Here is a 25,292-nt window from a genome sequence, read left to right as displayed (position 1 = left end):
TAAATACCAGCGTTAGAAAGATCCCATTGAAAAGATAGGCTACGCAAATGGCGTAGGGGGATCTGCGGTATGGAAAAGTCGCGGCTGTAAAGTGAGCGTTAGACCCTTTAATCACTGACTCCAAATACCAGCGGGCGGCCAAAACCAGCGTTAGGAGCCTCTAACGCTGGTTTTGACGGCTACCGCCGAACTCTAAATCTAGGCCTATGTGTATGAAGACATCAGACCTACTTACCTCATCACTTTTTAGACACATAAATGCTTTGTTTTCTTATCTCCAGCTATATACCAAAGCAATACTTAAAGAGAAAAAAATTAAAATCCCTTGTCTAATCCCCACTGGGTATGTAATTTTTTTCTGCTGGCTAATAGCTTTTTCTATTGAAATATTCATTATGGGTGAGGATTTCAGAGGCAAAAATAGTCATTTCAGTTTCCAAAATAAAAGGTAAATGAGCTATTTGTAAACAGTTTAATACACTCCAGCATGTATAACGGATAATTGCCAACAAAGTAAAGGGGAGAAAACTGTCCCTTTAAGCACAGGTGATTTAAGTATTCCGATTAAGCCTCCCATGTTCAACCAAGCTTTAGGCTAAATCTCAAAGGGAAACTGTACTCAAAAGGTTTTTTTTTTGCCCATATGAAACAAACATATTTTTGTCTGATGAAACAATGTGATATAAAAGCTGTTTTGTATTTAAATAAAAACTAATACAGCAGTAACAGCTTTCTACTAATGCTCGAAAGCTGAGAAATATTTTCTGTTAATTCTCATTGGCTGATAGATACAATCCCTACAGCTCTAATAAAATAGATATGCCTTTGCATGCCTAAAATAATAATAATAATAATATATACTGTATAATTTATATCTAAATATATATATATAGTAGTATAAGCAGAGACTGCCCTCCCTGGATATGGATAAATAAAGTGATGTTTATTTCATGGTGACCATGACATAAACATCACTTTATTTATCCAAATCAATTGTGAGTACAGATACATGAGGAGAATATATATATATATATATATATATATATATATATATAGTTAACAAGAATGATTGGCACCAGAATAATTAGAAGATAATAGGGTAAATAGGGGGTTAATTCCTCTTATTTCTGCCCCCTTCTTCTTGTTTAATTTTATATATATATATATATATATATATATATATATATATATATATATATATATATATATATATATATATACACACACACATTTTGACATTCCCGATTTTATATGAAAGAAGGAAAATAAATATTAAAAAATCCCTTCAAATTCAGCTTGTAGCTACGTTTAGAACACTTCTATAAATAGACTATAGACTTGCATTATTAGTTGCCTGCAGCATTGTCAGGAAGAATTAAAAGAGTTCTGTAAATGTCTTTGTCCTCTTAATGTGCTCCCAGTTATTGGCTATACCAGCTACATGGCATTAAATGTACTTAAATTGTTCCTTTAGGTTTATTCTAGCAAATTAAATAATTGTTTTTTCTCATTGCAATCACCACTGAAAACTAGACAGGTACAGCACTGAATAAGTTGTTTCCGACAAATTATTCTGAATATTTGTTTGCTGCACTATTCATTTAAAAAAAACAAATACTGAACATTAGGTAAATTTACATATGTTTTTGTTAAAACCAATGTAAATGTTCTTTTACTGCAGGTGAAAAAGTATCACATGTAGTTGTATACTTACCTATAGTGCGCTGGGGGAGCTGTGCTAAACCCGACCCTACTTCACAGAGCTCAGATCTGCGCTAATAGGACGCTTAGCGTCACGGACCCTAGAGCCTGTGCCCAGGACCTTCTCCTTTAGTGCAGGGTCTGGTATCTGTCGCGCTAAGTCTTGTATTAGCGCAGCTCTGAGCTCTGTGAAGAAGAGTCGGGATTAGCATGGTTCCTCAGCGCACTATAGTTGGGTATTTTACCTTTTAAAGCTAACTAAAAGGACATTTTGTTAGTATATGTTTGCTTTAATTAGTTTGTGCATTTGGTCAGATATTCAATTTGTGAAAATGAAACAAATATCCGTATTTTCATTACGAATATGCAATCATAACAAAATGAATGCACATGTCTAGTGAGAACGGCACTACTTAAAGGACTAGTAAATACAATATATTTGCATAACTAACAAATGCAAGATAAAACGACAATGCAATAGCACTTAGTCTGCACTTCAAATGAGTAGTAGATTTTTTTCTGACAAATTTCAAAGTTATGTCTATTTCCACTCTCCCTGTATCATGTGACAGCCATCAGCCAATCACAAAAGCATGTAGGTATATTCTGTAAATTCTTGCACATGCTCAGTAGGAGCTGGTGACTCAAAAAGTGTAAATATATAAAGATTGTGCACATTTTAATAATAGAAGTAAATTGGAAAGTTGTTTAAAATTGCATGTTCTATCTATATCATGTAAGTTTAATTTTGACTTTCCAGCCCCAGCTGCTGCAGCCCACTGGGAAACTTCCTGGTATGCTGGTAGGCCAATCCGGCCTTGTTTGAGTATCCCTTATGTTGACCTCTGTAGGCTCAATGCATTTGAATAAGTTTTATCTTAACAGCAATGGTTAGTGGATTCAATGGACAAAAACAGTTATTTCAAATTAAAAAAAAAATCCTAAAGGAGCCGTTTCCCAAATATTTTAGACTCTGCAGCTGGAACAATAATCATTAAAAACATTAAGGGGACAAAACATTGCAATACAGGGTCCCTTTTAAGTTTATTTACTGAAAATATAGTAATAAAAAAAAAAAATCTACATTTCAGAATGATTTTTTTCCTAATGTGATTTTTAAAGTTATATGTAATATAACATGGCAAAACATTGAAATCTGTTTATTTGATTTTTTTGATGTTTTGTAGTATTTCTCGACTCCTATAACAAGCCAAATTGTAAGCCTTCATTTGCTTGTTCAAAAGGCACTTATTCAGTTTTGAGTGCTGTAAGTCTGTAAGTGATGTAGAATAAAAAAAAAACTATTGTATATGTAAATCTGACAAATTGTAATTTTTCCACTATTTATCAGAGAGTCTGGAGTGCATTATGTAGAATTTAGAACATTGCATGCTGCACGGTGATTGTTTTATATGTGCAGGAACTAATATATATCTTAATAATGCATGAATGGTCAAGTACACTCAGGAGGCTTTTCTAAAGGCATGTCACTGCACTGCAAAGCAAAGCAAATTTTGCTAACAAAATTACTGATTTCAAAACAGAATAAAGCTTATTTAGTATATTCAATTTTAGATTCAAAAGGTTGAATGTATTTCAGCTCCTATGTTCTTTTGTCCAAACAATATATATATATATTTCCCTTTATAAGTTCTGCAGTTGTTATCATAGAGTTCTGCAATGAACATGAACGGTATTGATTCAGAGTTACCCTAGTGTGTCATGAACCTACTATCTTGATTGAGTTCCTTCTTTTTAGCCTCAGTTGTTGGATGTAATTGAATTTTCATTTTTCTGTCCATGGTGTCTCAGAAGCTGCTTTTGTGAAATAACACAAAAAGTATGTTTTCTTTGTTACACTGTAAATAGTTTTAACTGTATTTTCTGTATGTTGCTTTTTTTTTTTTTTTAATCCAGTTATCTCGTTATCTAGCTCTGGCCCAGCCCTCCTTTTACTCCATACAGAGCCACTAAGGAATAGATTATGAGTGTAGCAGTACTTTGTGCTCCTGATGTTTTTCTGGTAATATATATATATATATATATATATATATATATATATATATATATACACATACACACACACACATTTTATATATATATATATATATATATATATATATATATATATTTATTTATTTATATATAGGTATAGATATATACTGATATACATAGGAATATCTATTTAAAAATAATTTAAACATATTTCCCTATGTGAAGAACATTGAAATTTGAAATATTTACAGTATATTCACAGTTAAACACTTTATTAAATATGAATATTGCATAAATATGAATTTTTATTTTTTCAGCTACTTGACTGCGAAGGGCTCCAATGCACACACACACACACACACATATTTATATATATGTATAACATAATTTATGCTTACCTGATAAATTTATTTCTCTTGTAGTGTATCCAGTCCACGGATCATCCATTACTTATGGAATATATTCTCCTTCCCAACAGGAAGCTGCAAGAGTCCACCCACAGCAAAGCTGCTATATAGCTCCTCCCCTAACTGCCATATTCAGTCATTCGACTGAAAACATGCAGAGAAAGGAAAAACCATAGGGTGCAGTGGTGACTGTAGTTCAAATGAAAAAATTACCTGCCTTAAAGTGACAGGGCGGGCCGTGGACTGGATACACTACAAGAGAAATAAATTTATCAGGTAAGCATAAATTATGTTTTCTCTTGTTAAGTGTATCCAGTCCACAGATCATCCATTACTTATGGAATACCAATACCAAAGCTAAAGTACACGGATGATGGGAGGGACAAGGCAGGTACTTAAACGGAAGTTACCACTGCCTGTAAAAAACCCTTTCTCCCAAAAATAGCCTCCGAAGAAGCAAGGTATCAAATTTGTTAAATTTGAAAAGTATGAAGCGCAGACCAAGACTCCGTCTTGTAAATCTGTTCAACAGAAGCCACATTTAAAAAAGGCCCAAGTGAAAACCACAGCTCTAGTAGAATGAGCTGTAATCCCTTCAGGAGGCTGCTGTCCAGCAGTCTCATAAGCTAAATGAATTATGCTTTTTAACCAAAAAGACAGAGAGGCTGCTGAAGTCTTTTGACCTCTCCTCTGTCCAGATAGACAACAAACAAGGTGAACGTTTGATGAAAACTGTAGTAGCTTGTAAGTAAAACTTTAAAGCACAAACCACGTCCAATATTGTGTAATAGACGTTCCTTCTTTGAGGAAGGATTAGGATACAAGCATGGAACAACTATCTCTTGAGTGATGTACTTGTTAGATACCACCTTAGGAAAAAAACCAGGTTGGTACGCAGGACTACCTTATCCGTACGAAGGACCAGATAAGGAGAATCACATTGTAACACAGATAACTTGGAGACTCTACGAGTCGAGGAATTAGCTACCCAAAAGGAACTTTCCAAGATAAAGATTGATATCTATGGAACAAAAAAGGTTCAAACGGAACTTCTTGAAGAACCTTAAGAATCAGGTTTAAGCTCCATGGCGGAGCAACAGTTTTAAACACAGGCTTGGATCTAACCAAAGCCTGACCAAATGCCTGAACGTCTAGAATACCTGCCAGACGCTTGTGCAAAAAAATAGACAGAGTAAAAATCTGTCCCCTTTTAAGGAATTAGCTGACAACCCTTTTCTCAAAAACATCTTGGAGAAAAGATAATATCCTGGGAATCCAGACTTTACTCCATGAGTAACCCTTGGATTCATAACAATCAGATATTTACACCATATCTATGTTCAATTTTCCTAGAGACAGGCTTTCATGTCTGTATTAAGGTATCAATGACTGACTCGGAGAAGCCATGCTTTGATAACATCAAGCGTTCAGTCTCCAGGCAGTCCATCTCAGATTGATTCTATTTAGATGGTTGAAAGGACCCTGAGGTAGAGGGACCTGTCTCAGAAGCAGAGACCGTGATGGAAAGGATGACATGTCCACCAGATCTGCATACCAGGTCCTGCGTGGCTACGCAGGCGCTGTCGAAAACACCAAAGCCCTCTCCTGCTTGGTCTTGACCTCCGGAGGAAATCCCACTCCCCCGGAAGAAAAGTCTGACGACTTAGAAAATCCACCTCCCAGTTCTCAACACCTGGGATATGGATAGCTGATAGACAAGAGTGAGTCTCTGTCCAGTGAATTATTGTAAGACTTCTAACATCGCTAGGGAACTTCTGTTCCCCCTTGATGGCTGATGTAAGCCACAGTCGTGTATATTGTCCGACTGAGTATGATGTACCTCAGAGTTGCTAACTGAGGCCAAGTCTGAAGAGCATGGAATATCACTCCCAGTTCCAGAATATTTATTAGAAGGAGGGTCTCCTCCTAAGTCCACTATCCCTGAGCCTTCAGGGAGTTCCATACTGCATCCCAACCTAAAAGGCTGGCATCTATTGTAACAATTGTCCCATCTGACCTGCGGAAGGTCATACCCTTGGACAGATGGACCCGACATAGTCACCAGAGAAGAGAATCTCTGGTCTCTTGGTCCAGGTTTAACAGGGGGACAAATCTGTGTAATCCCCGTTCCTCTGACTGAGCATGCATAGTTGCAGCGGTCTGAAATGTAGACGTGCAAATGGTACTATGTCCCTTGCCGCTACAATTAAGCCGATTTCATTCATGTACTGAGCCACCGAAGGGCGCGGATGGGATGAAAAAACACGGCAGAAATTTAGAAACTTTGACAACCTGGTCTCCGTCAGGTAAATTTTCATTTCTACAGAATCTATCAGAGTCCCTAGGAGGGAAACCCTTGAGATTGGGGATAGAGAACTCTTTCCTTGTTCACTTTCCACCCATGTGATCTCAGAAATGCCAGTACTACGTCCGTATGAGACTGGGCAATTTGGATGTTTGACGCCTGTATCAGGATGTCGTCTAAATAAGGGGCCACTTCTATGCCCCGCGGTCTAAGGACCGCCAAAGCGACCCCAGAACCTCCATAAAGATTCTTGGGGCTGTAGATATGCCAAAGGAAAGAGCTACAAACTGGTAATGCCTGTCTAGAAAGGCAAACCTGAAAAACGATGGTGATCTTTATGCATCACAATGTGAGGATAAGCATCCTTCAAATCCATTGTAGTCCTCTATTCACTCTCCTGGATCATAGTTAAGATGGTACGAATAGTTTCCATCTTAAATGACGGAATTCTGAGGAATTTGTTTAAGATCTTTAGATCCAAAATAGGTCTGAAGGTTCCCTCTCCTTGGGAACCACAAACAGATTTGAGTAAAAACTCTGTCCCCGTTCCTCTCTTGGAACTGGATAGATCTCGTACACAATGTAAGAATGCCTCCTTCTTTATCTGGTTTGCAGATAATTGTGAAAGGCGAAATCTCCCCTTTTTTGGGGGGGGAATCTTTGAAATCCAGAAGATATCTCTGGGATATAAATTCCAATGCCTAGGGATCCTGGGCATCTCTTGCCCACGCCTGGGCGAAGAATGAAAGTCTGCCCCCTATAGGATCCGTTACCGGATAGGGAGCCGTTCTACATGCTGTCTTAGAGGCAGCAGCAGGCTCCTTGGCCTGCTTATCTTTGTTCCAGGTCCGATTGTCTCCAGACCGCCTTGGACTGAGCAAAAATTCCCTCTTGTTTTGCCTTAGAGGAAGAGGATGCCACACCTGCCCTGAAGTTTTTAAAAAGGCCCGAAAATTAGACTTTTTTTTTTTTTTTTTTTTTTTTTTTTGGCCCTTGATTTGGACCTATCCTGAGGAAGGGCATGACCTTTTCCTCCAGTGATATAAGCAATAATCTCCTTCAAACCAGGCCCGAATAGGGTCTGCCCCTTGAAGGGAAGTTAAGTAGCTTATTTATTAAAGTCACGACAGCTGACCATGATATAAGCCATAGCGCTCTGCGCGCCAGTATAGTAAAAAACAGAATTCTTAGCCGTTAGTCTAGTCAAATGAACAAGGCATCAGAAAACAAAGGAATTGGCTAGCATAAGCTTGTCAAATATATTCATCCAATGGAGTCGCTTAACTGTAAAGCCTCATCAAGAGACTCAACCCAGAACGCCGCAGCAGCAGTGACAGAAGCAATGTATGCAAGGGGCTGCAGGATAAAACCCTGTTGAATAAACATTTTTTATCCATTGGATCTAAAAAGCACAACTGTCCTCGTCAGAGGTAGTGGTACGCTTAGCTAGAGTAGAAACTCTTCTCTCCACCTTAGGAACTGTCTGCCAGAAGTCCCGTGTGGTGGTAAATATTAGAAAACATTCTTCTAAAAAATAGGAGGGGAAGAGAACGGCACACCTGGTCTATCCCATTCCTTATTAAAAAAAAAAAAAAAAAAATTTTAGTAAACCTCTTTAGGTATTGGAAAAACATCAGTACACACCGGCACTGCATATTATTTATCCAGTCTACACAATTTCTCTGGCCCTGCGATTGTACACATTCATTCAGAGCAGCCAAAGCCTCCCTGAGCAACAAGTGGAGGTTCTCAAGCATAAATTTTAAATGTAGAAATATCAGAATCAGGTTAAATCATCTTCCCTGAGTCAAAAAAAATCACCCACAGACTAAGCATATTGTGAGGTAGTATCATACATGGTTCTTAAAGCGTCTGTATGCTCTGTATCTACCCCCAGAGCTAACTGCTTTCCTTTAATTTCAGGTAGTCTGACTAATACTGCTGCCAGAATATTATTCACCACCTTTGCCATGTCTTGTAAAATAAACGCTATGGGCGCCCTTGATGTACTTGGTGCCATTTGAGCGTGAGTCCCTGAAGCGGGAGTCGAAGGGTCTGAAACGTGGGGAGAGTTAGTCGGCATAACTTTCCCCTCGACAGAATCCCCTGGTAAAAGAAACGCTATGGGTGCCCTTGATGTACTTGGCGCCATTTGAGCGTGAGTCCCTAAAGCGGGAGTCAAAAGGTCTGACACGTGGGGAGAGTTAGTCGGCATAACTACCCCCACGACAGAATCCTCTGGTGATAATGTTTTTAAAGACAAAAAATGATCTTTATTGTTTAACATGAAATCAGTACATCTGGTACACATTCTAAGATGGGGTTCCACCATGGCTTTAAAACATAATGAACACAGAGCTTCCTCTATGTTAGACATGTTAGAACAGACTAATAATGAGACTAGTAAGCTTGGAAAACACTTTAAATCAAGTTAACAAGCAAATATATAAAACGTTACTGTGCCCTTAAGAGAAACAAATTTTGTCAAAATTTGAAAAACAGTGAAAAAAAAAAGGCAGTAAAACAAACGAAATTTTTACAGTACATGTAATAAGGTAACAGAGCATTGCACCCACTTGCAAATGGATGATTAACCCCTTAATGCAAAAAACAGATTAAAAAAAAAAACGACATAGACGTTTTTAAAAACAGACACAACAAACTGCCACAGCCAACAGTGGGAAGCTTCAGTTAACTGTTTCTATGCAAAATTTAAGCCAGCCATGTGGAAAAAACTTAGGCCCCAATAAGTTTTATCACCAAACATATGTTAAAAAACGATTAAACATGCCAGCAAACGTTTTAAAACACATTTTTACAAGAGTATGTATCTCTATTAATAAGCCTGATACCAGTCGCTTTTACTGCATTTAAGGCTATACCAACATTACAGTGTTATCACCAATGTACGTTAAAAAACGATTAAACATGCCAGCAAACGTTTTAAAACACATTTTTATAAGAGTATGTATCTCTATTAATAAGCCTGATACCAGTCGCTATCACTGCATTTAAGGCTTTACTTACATTACTTCGGTATCAGCAGTATTTTCTTAGTCAATTCCATTCCTAGAAAAATATTTTACTGCACATACCTTATCTGCAGGAAAACCTGCACGCCATTCCCCCTCTGAAGTACTTCACTCCTCAGAATGTGTGAGAACAGCAAATGGATCTTAGTTTCGTCTGCTAAGATCATAGAAAAACGCAGGCAGATTCTTCTTCCAAATACTGCCTGAGATAAACAGCACACTCCGGTGCCATTTAAAAATAACAAACTTTTGATTGAAGAATAAACTAAGTAGAAAGCACCACAGACTCTCACGACCTCCTATCTATGTTGAGGCTTGCAAGAGAATGACTGAATATGGCAGTTAGGGGAGGAGCTATATAGCAGCTTTGCTGTGGGTGGACTCTTGCAGCTTCCTGTTGGGAAGGAGAATATATTCCATAAGTAATGGATGATCCGTGGACTGGATACACTTAACAAGAGAAATGTCTGTAAATACATATATACACATATAAATACATAAATACATAGTAATAAATAAATACATGTACATAAGTACACACACACACATATATACAGTATATATAAACATATACATATTTAGACATATATATATATATAAACATATATATATGTATCTCTATGCTAAAGCCCTTTGCAGCCCTTTTTTTTTCTAACAAATAAGACCTCATATCTTTGAGCCCTTATAACTTATTTCATCTTTTTTTAAAATAATTTTTATTAGATAGTGTTATTATGAGTGTAACTGTACTTTTAAATATAATTTTGATGTTTTTTGTGCCACTTTTCTGTCTCGCAGCAAAGAGCTGTAATAGACCCCTTTCACTCATGGGCAAAAGTTAGCGCGCCACTCGTAATCTAGCCCTATGTCTTCCCATAGGCATCCAACAGCAAGAGAGAACAGATTGTATTAAAACTGATACAGCTTTTGATTGGCTGTATCGTTCCAGTATGCTTTTTTCCCATTTAAAATAAAATGTATATTTACAAAAATACAACATGGAAAAAATAAATGTTTTTATATATAACATCAGGAAATAGGAACTGCATTACAAATAATTTGCAAAAAATATATGTTTTATATGCAATAAAAACTATTATTTTATTAGCAACATTTTCATGGTTTTTTTGTGTTTTTTTTAAAGGGACATAGCCTTTGAAAAGCCTTGAGTATGTTCATCCTTTTATCTTAGCTATGGACAACCCTTTTTTAAAATGAAATACTGCACTAAACTAAGCAATTATTGCTACAATCAATTTGTTACAAAATTTGGAAAACTGAGGAATAAAAGGAATCTCTCTCTAAGGAAAGAGGGGCTAATAAGTAAGAATCAAAATCTAAAAGTAGTAATCACCTTCTTTCTCTTTAAGGCTCGGGATTAGCACGCTAGAGGTTTCCATATATTTTTTCTGAAAGATATGTACAAAAATGTTTTTGCTGCTGCACAAGTCTACTTACTCTTGTGCAAGGTTTGCATGGTCCTGTTGGAGATGGAGCGTAAAAGAACAGTTTACACTGTAATTACCTTGCATCTAAGCCTCTGCAGACTGCCCCCCTTATTTCAGTTGTTTTGACAGACTTGCATTTTAGCCAATCAGTGCTGACTCCTAGGTAACTTCACGAGTAAGCACATTGTTATCTATATGGCACACATGAAACTAGCAACTGCCAAAATGCACTGACATAAGAGGATACCTTCAATGGTTTATAAATTAGCATATGAGCCTACCTAGGTTTAGCTTTTAACAAAGAATACCAATAGAACAAAGAAAATTTGATGATAAAAGTAAATTGGAAAGTTGTTTAAAATCGTATGTCCTATCTAAATCATTAAAGTTTAATTTTGACTAGACGGTCCCTTTAATATCTTGTTTGCTGCAATTATTTTTTAACAGACAAACTCCGCCCACCACTTGCCTTGTTTGGAGGAGCAAATCCTGGCTTGGGTCTGCAGACAGCAGGGATAGCCACAGTCATTATGTTAGCATAATCTGCATTTTTTGTTTGCAGCTGTTTTCTGCTAACGTCAATTAATAATATGTAGCAAGTTAGCATTAAGAAGTCTGTATTGTGCATTACCAGCTCTAAACATTAAAACATCATCAATTTGCAGTACTAGATTACATGAAAAGGGGGGAAAGTAAATAGCGAAAGCAGTTTTACTATGAATAACTAACATTATATATACAAAATCTTAAGATGTGTACTGTCCCTTTAATCAAAGCTATTTAGTTGGTGATCACTGAAGTTAATTAATCATGCCTAGATTACTGCAAATCCTGCAGCAGTCATCTCTATTGCAGTAGAAAGGAGGATACAAATAAAGCAAAGAAGTTTTATGTTGAATCCTTTTGGATTTACCAAGTTCAAAAAGAAAATGCTCTAATGTGTTACATGCAAGCAATAGTGCAATAACAAAATGCTGTATATGTTTAACCTCTACAGAAGGATTAAACACATAACTGAAGTCAGCTCCAAAGCATCAGTGCACTATTAGGACTGAACACTTCTAGTGAGACAATGACAAGAGGCATATGTGCTCAGCCACCAATCACAAGCTAGCTCCCAGCAGAACATTGCTGCTTCTAAACCAGGAGTCTATAAAAAAAAGTGTGGGAACTCACCAAGACTTCATCCCCCAAACAATTAATATTGTTTTATACACACACACACTATATTTATATACTGTATGTATAATCTATACACTGGTTAATGAAAGCAAATGCAGCAGTGTTTACTGAAGCGATTCTGTTCTCTTTCCACCTGCAAAAATAGTGCAGGAACTCTGTTCCCATGTGTTCCTGCTCAACTTGACCCCTGTTCTAAGCCTAACAAATAAGAGCATGCTATTATTTCTGAAGGATTACTTTTTAAAGGGACACTCAAGTCAAAATAAACTTTTATGATTCAGACAGAGCATGCAGTTTTAAGACACTTTCCAGTTTACTTCCATTATCAAATTTTGCACAGTCTTTTTATATAAACACGTTCTGGAGAACAAGATCCTACTGAGCATGTGCACAAGCTCACATGGTATACGTATACTAGTCTGTGATTGGTTGATGTCTGTCACATGATAAAGGGAGCCGGAAAAAGGGAGAAAATAAATTTGTCAGAAAAAAGGTAAGTGTTATTGCATTGTCTTTTATTATGTACTTGTTAATTATGTAATTCTACTGCATTGAGAGGTCCTTTAAGCATTTTATTCAAAGCATTTAAAGGATTTTGAGAGTTATATGAGGGTTCATGTACACTTTACATAGGGAATAAATTATGACTGCTGATCTGTGCACAGAGGCACAGTAACATAAATCCTGTACATAATTGTGGTTCACATTCTGTATAGTAATACTGCAAGAAATACAAATTAAGACTACAGTTAGTTTTCTAATCTATTCACAGACAGATGTAAAACAATTCTTACCTTTCACCTCCGTGCGTATCCCATCATCTTTCTTCCCAATGGGGTTTGTGTCATCGGCTGCTAAATGGAAAAGAAAAATGAGCTAAAGCACCAGTCACAGTAAGCGGCCTATGCATCGAATTGGAAGGTTTGCTGTGACAAATTGCCGGAAAATGGAATACAATTGAATGTGGTTAAAAAAAAAATGCACAATGATTACTCCAAAACACATAATCAACATGCACTTTCTGTTTGTAAAATGTGCAATTTGAATCAAACTGTCTCTCTTGCTTCTCTGAGCAAGCAAATTTGAAGTCTTGCTAAATGAGAAAGGGAAAAAGGTGACATGATGCTTTTTTTCTGCTCTGTTGCTTAATGCATCAATTTAACCCCTTGGTTGCCAAATGAGGGTTGCATGTCTACAACACAACTCTTAAAGGGGCACTGAACCCACATTTTTTCTGTCATGATTCAGATAGAGCATGCAATTTTAAGCAATTTTCTAATTTACTCCTATTAATATCAATTTTTTTTTATTCTCTTGGTATCTTTATTTGAAAAGCAAGAATGTAAGTTTAGATGCCGGCCCATTTTTGGTGAACAACCTGGGTTGTCCTTGCTAATTGGACAGAACCAATAAAAAAAGTGCTGTCCATGCTTCTCAACCAAAAATTGTCTGGCTCCTTAGCTTAGATGCCTTCTTTTTCAAATAAAGATAGCAAGATAATGAAGAAAAAATGATAATAGAAGTAGAAAGTTGCTTAAAATTGCATGCTCTATCTGAATCATGAAAGAAAAAAAATTGGGTTTAGTGTCCCTTTAAGTATTTTGTGCAGAAGCATCAGCTCTTTCTGGCAACTGAGGTTAAAAGCACTCTCTACTTGGTTTAACCCCTTAACGACTGAGGACGTGCAGGGTACGTCCTCAGAAAAAAGGCAGTTAATGCCTGAGAACGTACCCTGCACGTCCTCAGTGTGGAAAGCAGCTGGAAGCGATCCTGCTCGCTTCCAGCTGCTTTCCGGTTATTGCAGTGATGCCTCGATATGGAGGCATCCTGCAATAACGTTTTTAAGTCATCCGGTGCAGAGAGAGCCACTCTGTGGCCCTCTCTGCACCGGAGATCGGTGGCTACCTGCGTTGGTGGGTGGGAGCCGGACCGGGAGGCGGGTGGCGGCCATCGATGGCCATGTGGATGTGAAGGGGGGCGGGATCGTGGGCGGGGGTGGCTGGGGGCGCGCACGGGCGCGCGCGCGTGCACGGGAGGGTGGGGGCGGGCGCGTGCACGGGGAGGGAGCGGGTGGGAACCGCTACACTACAGAAAATGGGAAATAAAAAATATATAAAAAATAAAATGTTAAACAATAAGCAAGGTGGTGGGGGTTAGTCTGTGGGGGGTGGGGGGAAGCTACACTACAGAAAAAAAACAAAAAAACCAAAAAAAAAAGCATTTTTTTATTGTAAACTGGGTACTGGCAGACAGCTGCCAGTACCCAAGATGGCCCCCAATAAGGCAGAGGGGAGGGTTAGAGAGCGGTTTTGGGGGGGATCAGGGAGGTTGGGGGCTAAGGGGGGGATCCTACACAGTAGCATATGTAAATATGCTAAAAAAAAAATCATTTTTTTTTAAAAACCCTTTTATTTTAGTACTGGCAGACTTTCTGCCAGTACTTAAGATGGCGGGGACAATTGTGGGGTGGGGGAGGGAAGGGAGCTGTTTGGGAGGGATCAGGGGGTGGGATGTGTCAGATGGGAGGCTGATCTCTACACTAAAGCTAAAATTAACCCTGCAAGCTCACTACAAACTCCCTAATTAACCCTTTCACTGCTAGCCATAATACACGTGTGAGGCGCAACAGGATTTAGTGGCCTTCTAATTACCAGAAAGCAACGCCAAAGTCATATATGTCTGCTATTTCTGAACAAAGGGGATCCCAGACAAGCATTTACAACCATTTGTGCCATAATTGCACAAGCTGTTTGTAAATGATTTCAGTGAGAAACCTAAAATTGTGAAAAATTTTACGTTTTTTTTAATTTGATCGCATTTGGCGGTGAAATGGTGGCATGAAATATACCAAAATGTGCCTAGATCAATACTTGGGGTTGTCTACTACACTACACTAAAGCTAAAATTAACCCTACAAGCTCCCTAATTAACCCCTTAACTGCTGGGCATGATACACTTGTGGTGCGCAGTGGCATTTAGCGGCCTTCTAATTACCAAAAAGCAACGCCAAAGCCATATATGTGTGCTATTTCTGAACAAAGGGGATCCCAGAGAAGAATTTACAACCATTTATGCCATAATTGCACAAGCTGTTTGTAAATGATTTCAGTGAGAAACCTAAAGTTTGTGAAAAAATTTGTGAAAAAGTGAACAATTTTTTGTATTTGATCGCATTTGGCGGTGAAATGGTGGTATGAAATATACCAAAATTGGCCTAGATCAATACTTTGGGATGTCTACAAAAAAAAAATATATACATGTCAAGGGATATTCAGGGATTCCTGAAAGATATCAGTGTTCTAATGTAACTAGCGCTAATTTTGGAAAAAAATGGTTTGGAAATAGCAAAGTGCTATTTATATTTATGGCCCTATAACTTGCAAAAAAAGCAAAGAACATGTAAACATTGGGTATTTCTAAACTCAGGACAAAATTTAGAAACTATTTAGCATGGGTGTTTTTTGGTGGTTTTAGATATGTAACAGATTTTGGGGGTCAAAGTTAGAAAAAGTGTGTTTTTTTCCATTTTTCCTCATATTTTATCATTTTTTTTATAGTAAATTATAAGATATGATGAAAATAATGGTATCTTTAGAAAGTCCATTTAATGGCGAGAAAAACGGTATATAATATGTGTGGGTACAGTAAATGAGTAAGAAGAAAATTACAGCTAAACACAAACACCGCAAAAATGTAAAAATAGCCTTGGTCCCAAACGGACAGAAAATGGAAAAGTGCTCTGGTCACTAAGGGGTTAAAGTATCTAATGAAATTAATTTCTTCCTCAACCCAATCCAGCAATTTAATCTGAAAAATTGCAAGTGGAAAGTTCCCATCATGCAATCCTCCTATTCCCTGTACTACACTCTGGCAACACTGTGGCACATTCTAAAATTTGTACATTGCCAGGAAATTTATGACAATTTTATAAAAGAAAATGTATACTTTGTTACTGTAGAAAGGGTACACTGATAATAATAATTGATAAGAAACCTGCTGTTCTGTTGGATATAAATTACTTTTTGACAAATAAGCGTTTATTTTGAGTTAACCCATAAACTACAATCAGTTTAACCCATTGTTAATACAATTTATATGTAATTAATTTAAATTGTATTGCTTTTAAACTATTTTATTATTACTCATAAAGGTAGACCCAAATTAACCAGGTAACCCTTACTGGTCACTATTACCAATAAAACAAGCCCTCTCACTGTTTTATACATAATTATTCTTAAAAGTTACCCTCTTATCAAAAGCTGGCAAAAAGAGATGGCCCTTTCATTATCACATACTAATTGGACTGATTTCTTTAAATCTATAGCTAAATATGCTTTCTCTGTACAACTGAAGCTAGCATTAAAATATTAATGTGTTGGCACCTTACTCCACAGAGATTGAAACACTTGTTTCCAGGGACAACTGAAAGTGTTAGGAACAGGTACTATATACAATATTTGGTGGTCATGTTCCCTCATCCAGATGTACTGGAATGACAGGAGTAGTTCTCATGCAGATAAAAAAAAAAGATATTTCTTACTTTAGATCCAGTTGTTTTTATTTTAACTAATTCCTAAATCTTAAATGTAAAATACAAATCAATATAGGCTACTTTTCAACAGTGGCAAACACTTTACTTGGGAAAGAAGCAAATCCAAACGTCCTTTCTACACAGGATTGGTATTCACAAGTAAACCATATAATACCCCTTGAACACTACCGTTAAATAGCCACAGATACAATAAATTATTGGATTTAAGATCTTTATTTTTTTTTTACACTGGATACTTAATATTTACAGTGTTTCAGAGCAAGGCAGTTAAAGGGACAGTCCAGTCAAAATTAAACTTTCATGATTCAGATAGGGCATGGAATTTTGAACAACTTTCAAATTGACTTTTATCATTAAATTTACTTTGATCTCTTGGTATTCTTTGCTGAAATCTAAACCTATAGGCTCATGCTAATTTCTAAGCCTTTGAAGGAAGCTTCTTATCTCAGTGCATTTTGACATTTTCACATCTAGACACTGTTAGTTCATGTGTGCAATATAGATAACATTGTGCTCACTGCCGTGGAGTTTAATTATGAGTCAGCACTGATTGGCTAAAATGCAAGTCTGTCAAAAGAACTGAAATAAGGGGGCAGGCTGCAGAGGCTTAGATACAAGGCAATCACAGAGTTAAAAAGTGTAGTAATATAACAGTGTTGGTTATGCAAAACTGGGGAAAGGGCAATACAGGATTATCTATCTTTTTAAACAATAAAAATTCTGGAGTAGACTGTCCCTTTAATTAACAGAATGGTTAAGTTATGGTTTCCAATTCAAAAATATTTATTAAACACACACACATATATATATATATATATATATATATATATACATATACATATATATATAAGCGTATATCACAAAAGACTTGCACTCACTGGAATTTTTAGTGAACAATTTTACTTGTGAGACATGTGACGTTTCGAGGACAATATGTCCCCTTCCTCAGACGTCTGAGGAAGGGGACATATTGTCCTCGAAACGTCACATGTCTCACAAGTAACATTGTTCACTAAAAATTCCAGTGAGTGCAAGTCTTTTGTGATATACGCTTATTGTTTTTTTACTAGCACCCTGGCAGCTGATTTTTGAGTGAGAGTGCACATCTTTGCTACTATATTATATATATATATATATATATATATATACATACATACAGTGGATATAAAAAGTCTACACACCCCTGTTAAAATGTCAGGTTTCTGTGATATAAAAAAATGAGACAAAGATAAATAATTTCAGAACTTTATCTTTGTCTCATTTTTTTACATCACAGAAACCTGACATTTTAACGGGGGGGTGTAGACTTTTTATATCCACTGTATGTATATGTATATATATATATATATATATATATATATATATATATAAAATTACATTCCTATCTATTGGAGTCAGGTTGTGTCCTGGGAGGAACTGGGGCAGTCCCTAAAAACCAGGACATTTGTCAAAAATGGACATATCAACCTGTGACAATCGTGTAGGACTGTTGGAAGGTCTGCTACAGTATGTTTTATATTTTTTTGTATATTAAATATAAGTGAACAGACATAACACTGCCCATTCCTCAAATTCACAAAAAAGTCACATTTAATTCAGCCAATCAGGTTTAGAGGAACATTTTGTACTTTGCTTTCAACAGAGTGCTTAAGCTAGTTTCACAAACCTGAAGAAAGGAGAAGAGTAAAGATAGGTATATTTGTTTAGATCTCTGTAAAACATCAGCTTTTGGGAAATATTTATTTATCAAATGATATGGTTTGTGTTAGATATATCCCAGATATGAATGAAGCAAATGCATTTTATGAATGCTGAGAAAGAAAAGAAGTTTGTAAAAAACAATATATAAGGAAACAGAAAAAAACACCAGTACCTGTACAGCTTCCCAGGTGTTTCACATCAATCTGTTCTTGCCTGAGACACGAAGCTTCACGCACCAGACAGGGGTTGGAATAAGAACTTCCATCAGAGGCACAGACGGGGTTAAAGTTGTGTCCACTGCAATCTATGTTACACACACACCTATGGAGAAAAAAATGAAGTAAATAACATTGGCAATTATTGGGTTCATCACAAGCTATAGTTTAAAAATGATCTGCATGTTAACGGCTGCCAAATCATCCATTTTCATTGTTTATCAGCATCACATAAAAATGCCTAAATGTCCTTTTAAGATATGGAATAGACAAAAGACCCTGGAATTGTATTGAATAGACAGTGAGAAAAAGTCTCCTTCTTCCTAGTTACTACTCAGTCACTTTAATTTAAAGGGCCATTATAAGTGAAAAATTACATGCTCTAATCCATTGCAATTTTAAGACTATTGACCCTGCAGCACTATGTGTTTAACCTCAGCAATGGGATTAAACACACAGTAGAAATACAGCCCGGGGCTCGCAGTGCACTACTGGTCCTGAGCGGAAAATGCTGCTGATGCAATCTTCAGCCCTAGGTGCATGACTAACATGTTTAAATAGCGCTACTGATTGGATCAGCTGCGGTTTCTGCTCAGTACTAGCAGTAGTGTTGCCACCCTTAAAATACAGAACACTTATAAGTTACACATGCTGCAGGGTGTGCAGGGAGGAATATGAATAGTGCTGTCCAGAAACACAATACATGGTCCTTCCTGCACCCCCTGCAGCATGTGTAACTCATAAGTGTCCAGGAAAACATGGCTGAGGTGGCAACCCTAACTAGCACTGCACTGCGAGTTCCAAGCAGTATTTCAACTGTGTGTTTAATCTCCTTCCAGGGGTTAAACACACGGTACTGCAGGGGCAATAGTCTTAAAATTACATGCTCTAAAAAACGCATCTGCATATTATTCTCCGGCTAATCTTTGCTTTGAATATATCATTCATTCTAGCATTTATTTGGGCCTGGGCTACAAGTGGAGCATAATCAATAGCAAAGGTTATCTTTTGTTCAGCTTTGAGCAAAGAACAATGTACAATCTGGTACAACAAGAAGGATGGTTAAAGTGATGGTAAGTTTCAGACTATAAGAATTTTGCAATGAAACATATATTAGTTTGCAAGTAAAACCACATAATTATTTTTTTTAAAGTGTATATATAATATTCAAGATTGTCAAATGACACACATGTTGATTGGATGTTCACTGGAATTGTCATAAAAAAAAAAAAAAAAGAGTTCCTCCAAGTGGGCCGGTATAACATTGCAATAGAAGCTTTACTATATGAACTAACTTAACCCTTTCACAGATGGATTAAAAACAAAAGAAGTTACACATATACTTTTTTAATAGCAAAGATTACTTATATGGCATTTGATTAGTTAAAGTTTACCATCATTAAATATTTTAACCAAAGCTTCTGAAAACTTTTTTAGCACGCCCAATACTTTTAATGGATAGTTCATGTATATTTCGGCCATATTAGAAGTGGTAAAAATACTACTGTAAAATATAGTGCTTCTGAAGATAACCGTTATTACTCAGATACATCATAGATCTATTTAAAGAACTCTAATACTTGTGCACTATCAGCTTAGTATCTTTGGCTTAGCGCATCTTTGGCTTAATGCTAAAGCGATATCAAACATGAATTTTACTGTGCACCCCCATACAAGTCTATTATGTGAGGGATTTATTGCGATATAGAACATGCAGGTGTTAACATATATTATTGCTCAAGCGATATGAAAAATGTTTGGATGTTTAAAATGAGTGTGAAAGTCGCTGTTCATTGCGCTTAAAACATGATAGCTCTCTGTGCTTTGTGCTGTAGTAGATCTTAGTGTTTAATGTCCTTTTATGTGATATGCAGCTATTTCACTTTAAATCACTGGTTTTCAAACCTGCCCTCAGGACTCCCTAAAAGGCCACATTTTGAGGATATCTGAACTGGAGCACAGGTGAAACAATCAGCTGAATAGTAAACAGTTATTTTACCAGCTCTCATCCAAGGTAATCCTGAAAACCTGGCCTGTTGGGGAGGCCTGAGAACAGGTTTGAAAAGCAGTGCCTTAAATGGCTATAAATGTGAATTTAAAATGCACATCATGAATATACAAAGGTTTTCAATAATCCTCTGATAATTTTATTAAAGAAACATATTTCTTGAAAAAATAAATGTCACATCAATTAATCATTTGCATAAGCAGAATAATTTCTAAAATACAACTCCATCAAGTCAAATGTAACCATGAAATATTAGAGGTGGCGGTATAACAGACAAGTATTATCTCATGCACTATTTACAAGCACTATGGGTGTGTAATTTTAAACCATTTGTAATTTATTTCTGTTTTAAAATGTACCTCTCTCTTTTGCTGAAACTTCATCTTTCTATGATATCATACTGAGGTAGGCTCACGTGTCTTGAGTACTGTGTGTATAACAATGTTGTCATACAGTGCTCAAGGCATACACACTTATAAACATACCTCAGTATGCTCTAATGAAAAGGAGCTAAAATTCAACACAGAATAAGCATTCATACTCCAATAGCTTTCTACCATTCACTGATATTATGTGTTTGGTTTTTATATCTTGATGATATCAAAACGTGTCATGTTAGATGTCTTAAAATATATTTATATGATGAGGAAAACTGAACTTATTGCAGAGGACGGCAAAATGGACACCAAGTTATAAGAAAATTAGACTTCAATATAGAAATATTTTTAGTATAAATTTACTGTATTAGTAAAATATATTATTAGTAAATTTACTGTATTAGTAAAATAGGACACCAACACAATCTTAAAGGTTGACATGTTCTCTGTTTTATTGCTTTCAGTGTCTTTTTATCTGAAGTAAAGAATGCTACTGGAATTTTTTTCCTATCTAAATTAGATTTTTTTGGCCTGACATTCAGTCTTTCAGCTGTAGAATTTGTGAAAGAACCGCAGTACTGCAGTTTATGACCCAAGACATATTTCTCATTTCCTCCACAGTATGTCACTGCTCCATCTCACTACAATTGTGTCAGAAAGAACTACTTTAAAGGGACATAAACACAATTTTTTTCTTTCATGATCCAGGTAGAACGTGATTTTAATCAGGTTTCCAATTTACTAATATTATCTTATTTGTTTTGTTCTCTTGGTATCCTTTATTGAAAAGGATACCTAGGTAGGCTCAGGAGCTGCTGATTGATGACTGCACATATATGCTTCATGTTATTGGCTCACCTAGTGTGTTAACAAGCTCCCAGTAGTTCATTGCTGCTTCCTCAACAAAGGATACCAAAAAAAAACAAAAAAACTATTTCCTGATAAATGTTTAGATTCGATACCACCTTAGGGAGAAACCGCAATTTAGTATGAAGGACTGCCTTATCAGTATGAAAAATAAGGTACGGGGAATCACACTACAGAGCTGAAAGTTCAGACACTCTGCGAGCAGAAGAAATGGCAACAAGAAACAAAACTTTCCAGGATAACCGTTTTATATCAACATGCATTGGCTCAAACAAGCCTGCTGCAAAACTTTAGGAGCTAAATTAAGACTTCACGGGGAGCAACAGGCTTAAAAACAGGCCTGATTCTAACCAGGGCCTGTACAAAGGCTTGAAGATTTGGTAGGTCTGCTAGATGTTTGTGCAAAAGGATAGATAACGCAGAAATCTGACCCTTTAAGTTCTGACCAATAAACCCTTATCCAGGCCATCCTGAAGAAAAGACAAAATCCGGGGAATCCTCACCCGGCTCCAGGAGAACCCCTTAGATTCACACAACAAAGATATTTACACCGTATCTTATGGTAAATTTTGCGAGTAACCGGTTTTCGAGCCTGAACCATAGCTTCAATAACCGCTTCAGACAAACCACATTTAGACAGAACTAGGCGTTCAATCTCCAAGCAGTTAGCTTCAGAGAATCTAGGCTTGGATGGAGGAAAGGACCCTGAAGTAGAAGGTCTTTCCTCTGAGTTAAAGTCCAAGGAGGTAGAGATGACATCCTTACTAGATCTGCGAACCAGATCCTGCGAGGCCATGCAGGAGCTATTAGTATCACTGATGCTCTCTCCTTTTTGAAACGAGCAATGATTCATGGAATGAGACAGATAAACCAGAGAAAACTTCCAAAGAACCACTAGGGCATCTATCAGAATGGCCTGAGGATCTCTTTATCTTGAACCGTACTTTGGAACCTTGGCGTTTTGGCGTGACACCATCAGATCCAACTCTGGAACCCCCCGCTTGAGGGATATCTGAGGGAACACTTCCGGATGGAGAGCCCACTCCCCGGGATGTCTGCTTAGAAAATCTGCCTCCCAGTTGTCCACTCCTATAATGTGGATTGCAGATAGAAGAAAATTGTGGGCTTCCACCCACTGCAGAATGTGGGTCACCTCCTTCATGGCTAAGGAACTACGGGTCCCTCCCTGGTGGTTGATGTAAGCCACTGAGGTAATGTTGTCCGATTGGTATCTTATACACTGGACAAACAACAATTGAGGCCACGCTAATAGGGCATTGAAGATAGCTCTCAACTACAAGATGTTTATGGGAAGAGAGGACTCTTCCCAAGACCACAGGCCCTGAGTCTTTAGAGGACCCCAAACAGCTCCCCAGCCCGACAGGCTGGCATCCGCAATCACAATTTCCCAGGAAGGTCTCAGCAAGTGCCCCGAGACAGATGTTCCTGTGACACCAACCACAAGAGAGAGTCTCTTGTTAGAATGGTCCAGATTTATCCTTTGTGATAAATCTGAATGATCTCTGTTCCATTGATGGAGCATACAAAGTTGCAATGGTCATAGATGGAGCCGAGCAAAAGGAATGATGTCCATGGATGCCACCATCAGACCAATCACCTCCATGCATTGAGTCACAGATGGACGAAAGGCAGACTGGAGAGAAAGGCATGAAGCAATAATTTTGGTCCCCCATGGGAACGATGAAAAGACAACAGCATATCAGTATGATATTGGGCTAGTTTAAAAGATGACGCCTGAACCAAGATGTCATCTAGATAAGGTGCCACAGCAATTCCCTGGGTCTGATCACAGCCAATAGCGATCCCAGAACCTTTGTGAATATTCTGGGAGCTGTGGCCAGACCAAATAGAAGTGCAAGAAATTGGATGTGCTTGTCCCGAAAGGCAAACCTCAGATACTGATGGTGTAACCTGTGAATGGGAACATGAAGGTATGCGTCCTTCAAGTCTATAATCATCATAAACTGACACTTCCTGTACCAAAGGAAGAATGGAATGAATAGTTTCCATCTTGAAGACCGGAACCTTGAGCAATTTGTTGAGAAACTTGAGATCTAGAATGGGGCGAAAGGTTCCCTCCTTTTTGGGAACCACAAATTGATTTGAAAAACCCTAAACCCTGTTCTGTTAGAGGGACAGGAACAATAACTCCCAGAGAGTATAGGTCTTTTACACAATTTAAGAAGGCCTCCTTCTTTATTTGGTTTGAGGATAATCTTGACAGAAGAAATCTGCCTCTTGGAGGGCAAGACTTAAATCCCATTCTGTAATCCTGGGATAATATGTCCACAGCCCAAGGGTCTGGGACATCGTGTATCCAGGCTTGATGGAAAAGAGAAAGCCTGCCCCCCACCTGATCCACACTGGAATGGGGGCTGGAACCTTCATGCTGATTTTGAGTCAGCAGAAGGTTTCTTGTTTTGTTTTCCCTTGTTCCAGGGCTGGTTGGATTTCCAAGAGGATCTGGGTCGATCTGGTTTTGAAGAAGAAGAGGACTTTTGTCCCTTAAAGTTATGAAAGGAATGAAAATTAGAAGTCTGACAATCTCTAGGTCTATTCTTCTTGTCCTGAGGTAGGAAAGATCCATTTCCACCTGTAATTTCTGAAATGATCTCTGCTAGACCAGGTCAAAACAGAGTCTTTCCCTTGTATGGTAAAGCCAAAAGCTTGGCCTTAGAAGAGACATCGGCCGACCAAGAAGCTAGACATCTTAGCTCCCAGACGAATTATCTGCATATTAGCATCACAGATAAAGGTATTGGCCAATTTGAGAGTTTTGATCCTATCTTGAATCTCCTTTTCTGTAGTTTCCTCTGTAATAAGGTCAGACAATGCATGGCACCAATAAGATGCAGCTCCCACAACCGTAGCAATACTCGCTGCTGGCTGCCACTGTAACCCTTGATGGATGTACATCTTTTTAAGGTAAGCCTCTAGCTTCTTGTCCATTGGGTCCTTAAAAGAGCAACTATCCTCTATAGAAATGGTAGTTCTCTTAGCAAAAGTAGAAATAGTTCCTTCTACTTTAGGAACAGTGCGTCATGAGTCAAGAAACATTTTCTTAAAAACAGGGGAAGGGGAAAAAGGAACCCCTGACTTATCCCATTCCTGAGCAATAATTTCAGACATCTTCGTTGGGATAGGAAAAACCTCCTCAGAAGATGGGGAATCATAAACTTTATCCAATTTAGAAGACTTTGTGGTTTTGACAGCGACAAAAGGTTCAGAGTCGTCTAAAGTAGCTAAAACCTCCTTCAATAGTAACCGGGGGTGTTCAAGCTTAAATCTAAAATAAACCTCTTTAGTTTCTGAAGATTTTTCTGCTAAAGTGTCAGAGTCAGAGATCTCACCATCAGAAGCTACTGAAGTATTCTCCTCATCAGACATCTGAGAAAGATTGGCTAATGCTGACCTAGAGTCAGAAGTCTTACTATCAGATAGATGTTTAGATTTTCTTACGCTTACCCGATAAAGGGAAAGC

The 25,292-nt window shown here is 37.5% G+C and overlaps 1 protein-coding gene across 1 annotated transcript in view; it reads right to left on the bottom strand.

Moving 5' to 3' along the window:
• The window catches only part of TMEFF1 (transmembrane protein with EGF like and two follistatin like domains 1), a 361,275-nt gene that overhangs the window by 18,879 nt on the left and 317,104 nt on the right, over window positions 1-25,292 (bottom strand). The window contains exons 6-7 of the mRNA XM_053714586.1: window positions 18,496-18,644; window positions 12,865-12,924 (exon numbers count right to left, since the gene is read on the bottom strand). Of these exons, the coding sequence (XP_053570561.1) occupies window positions 12,865-12,924; window positions 18,496-18,644 (209 nt within the window). The remainder of the gene's footprint in view (window positions 1-12,864; window positions 12,925-18,495; window positions 18,645-25,292) is intronic.

This window comes from Bombina bombina, chromosome 5 (genome assembly GCF_027579735.1).
Source record: "Bombina bombina isolate aBomBom1 chromosome 5, aBomBom1.pri, whole genome shotgun sequence".
NCBI lineage: Eukaryota > Metazoa > Chordata > Amphibia > Anura > Bombinatoridae > Bombina > Bombina bombina.
The sequence above is the reverse complement of the archived record's forward strand: the minus strand, read 5'-3'. Positions and strand labels throughout refer to the sequence as shown.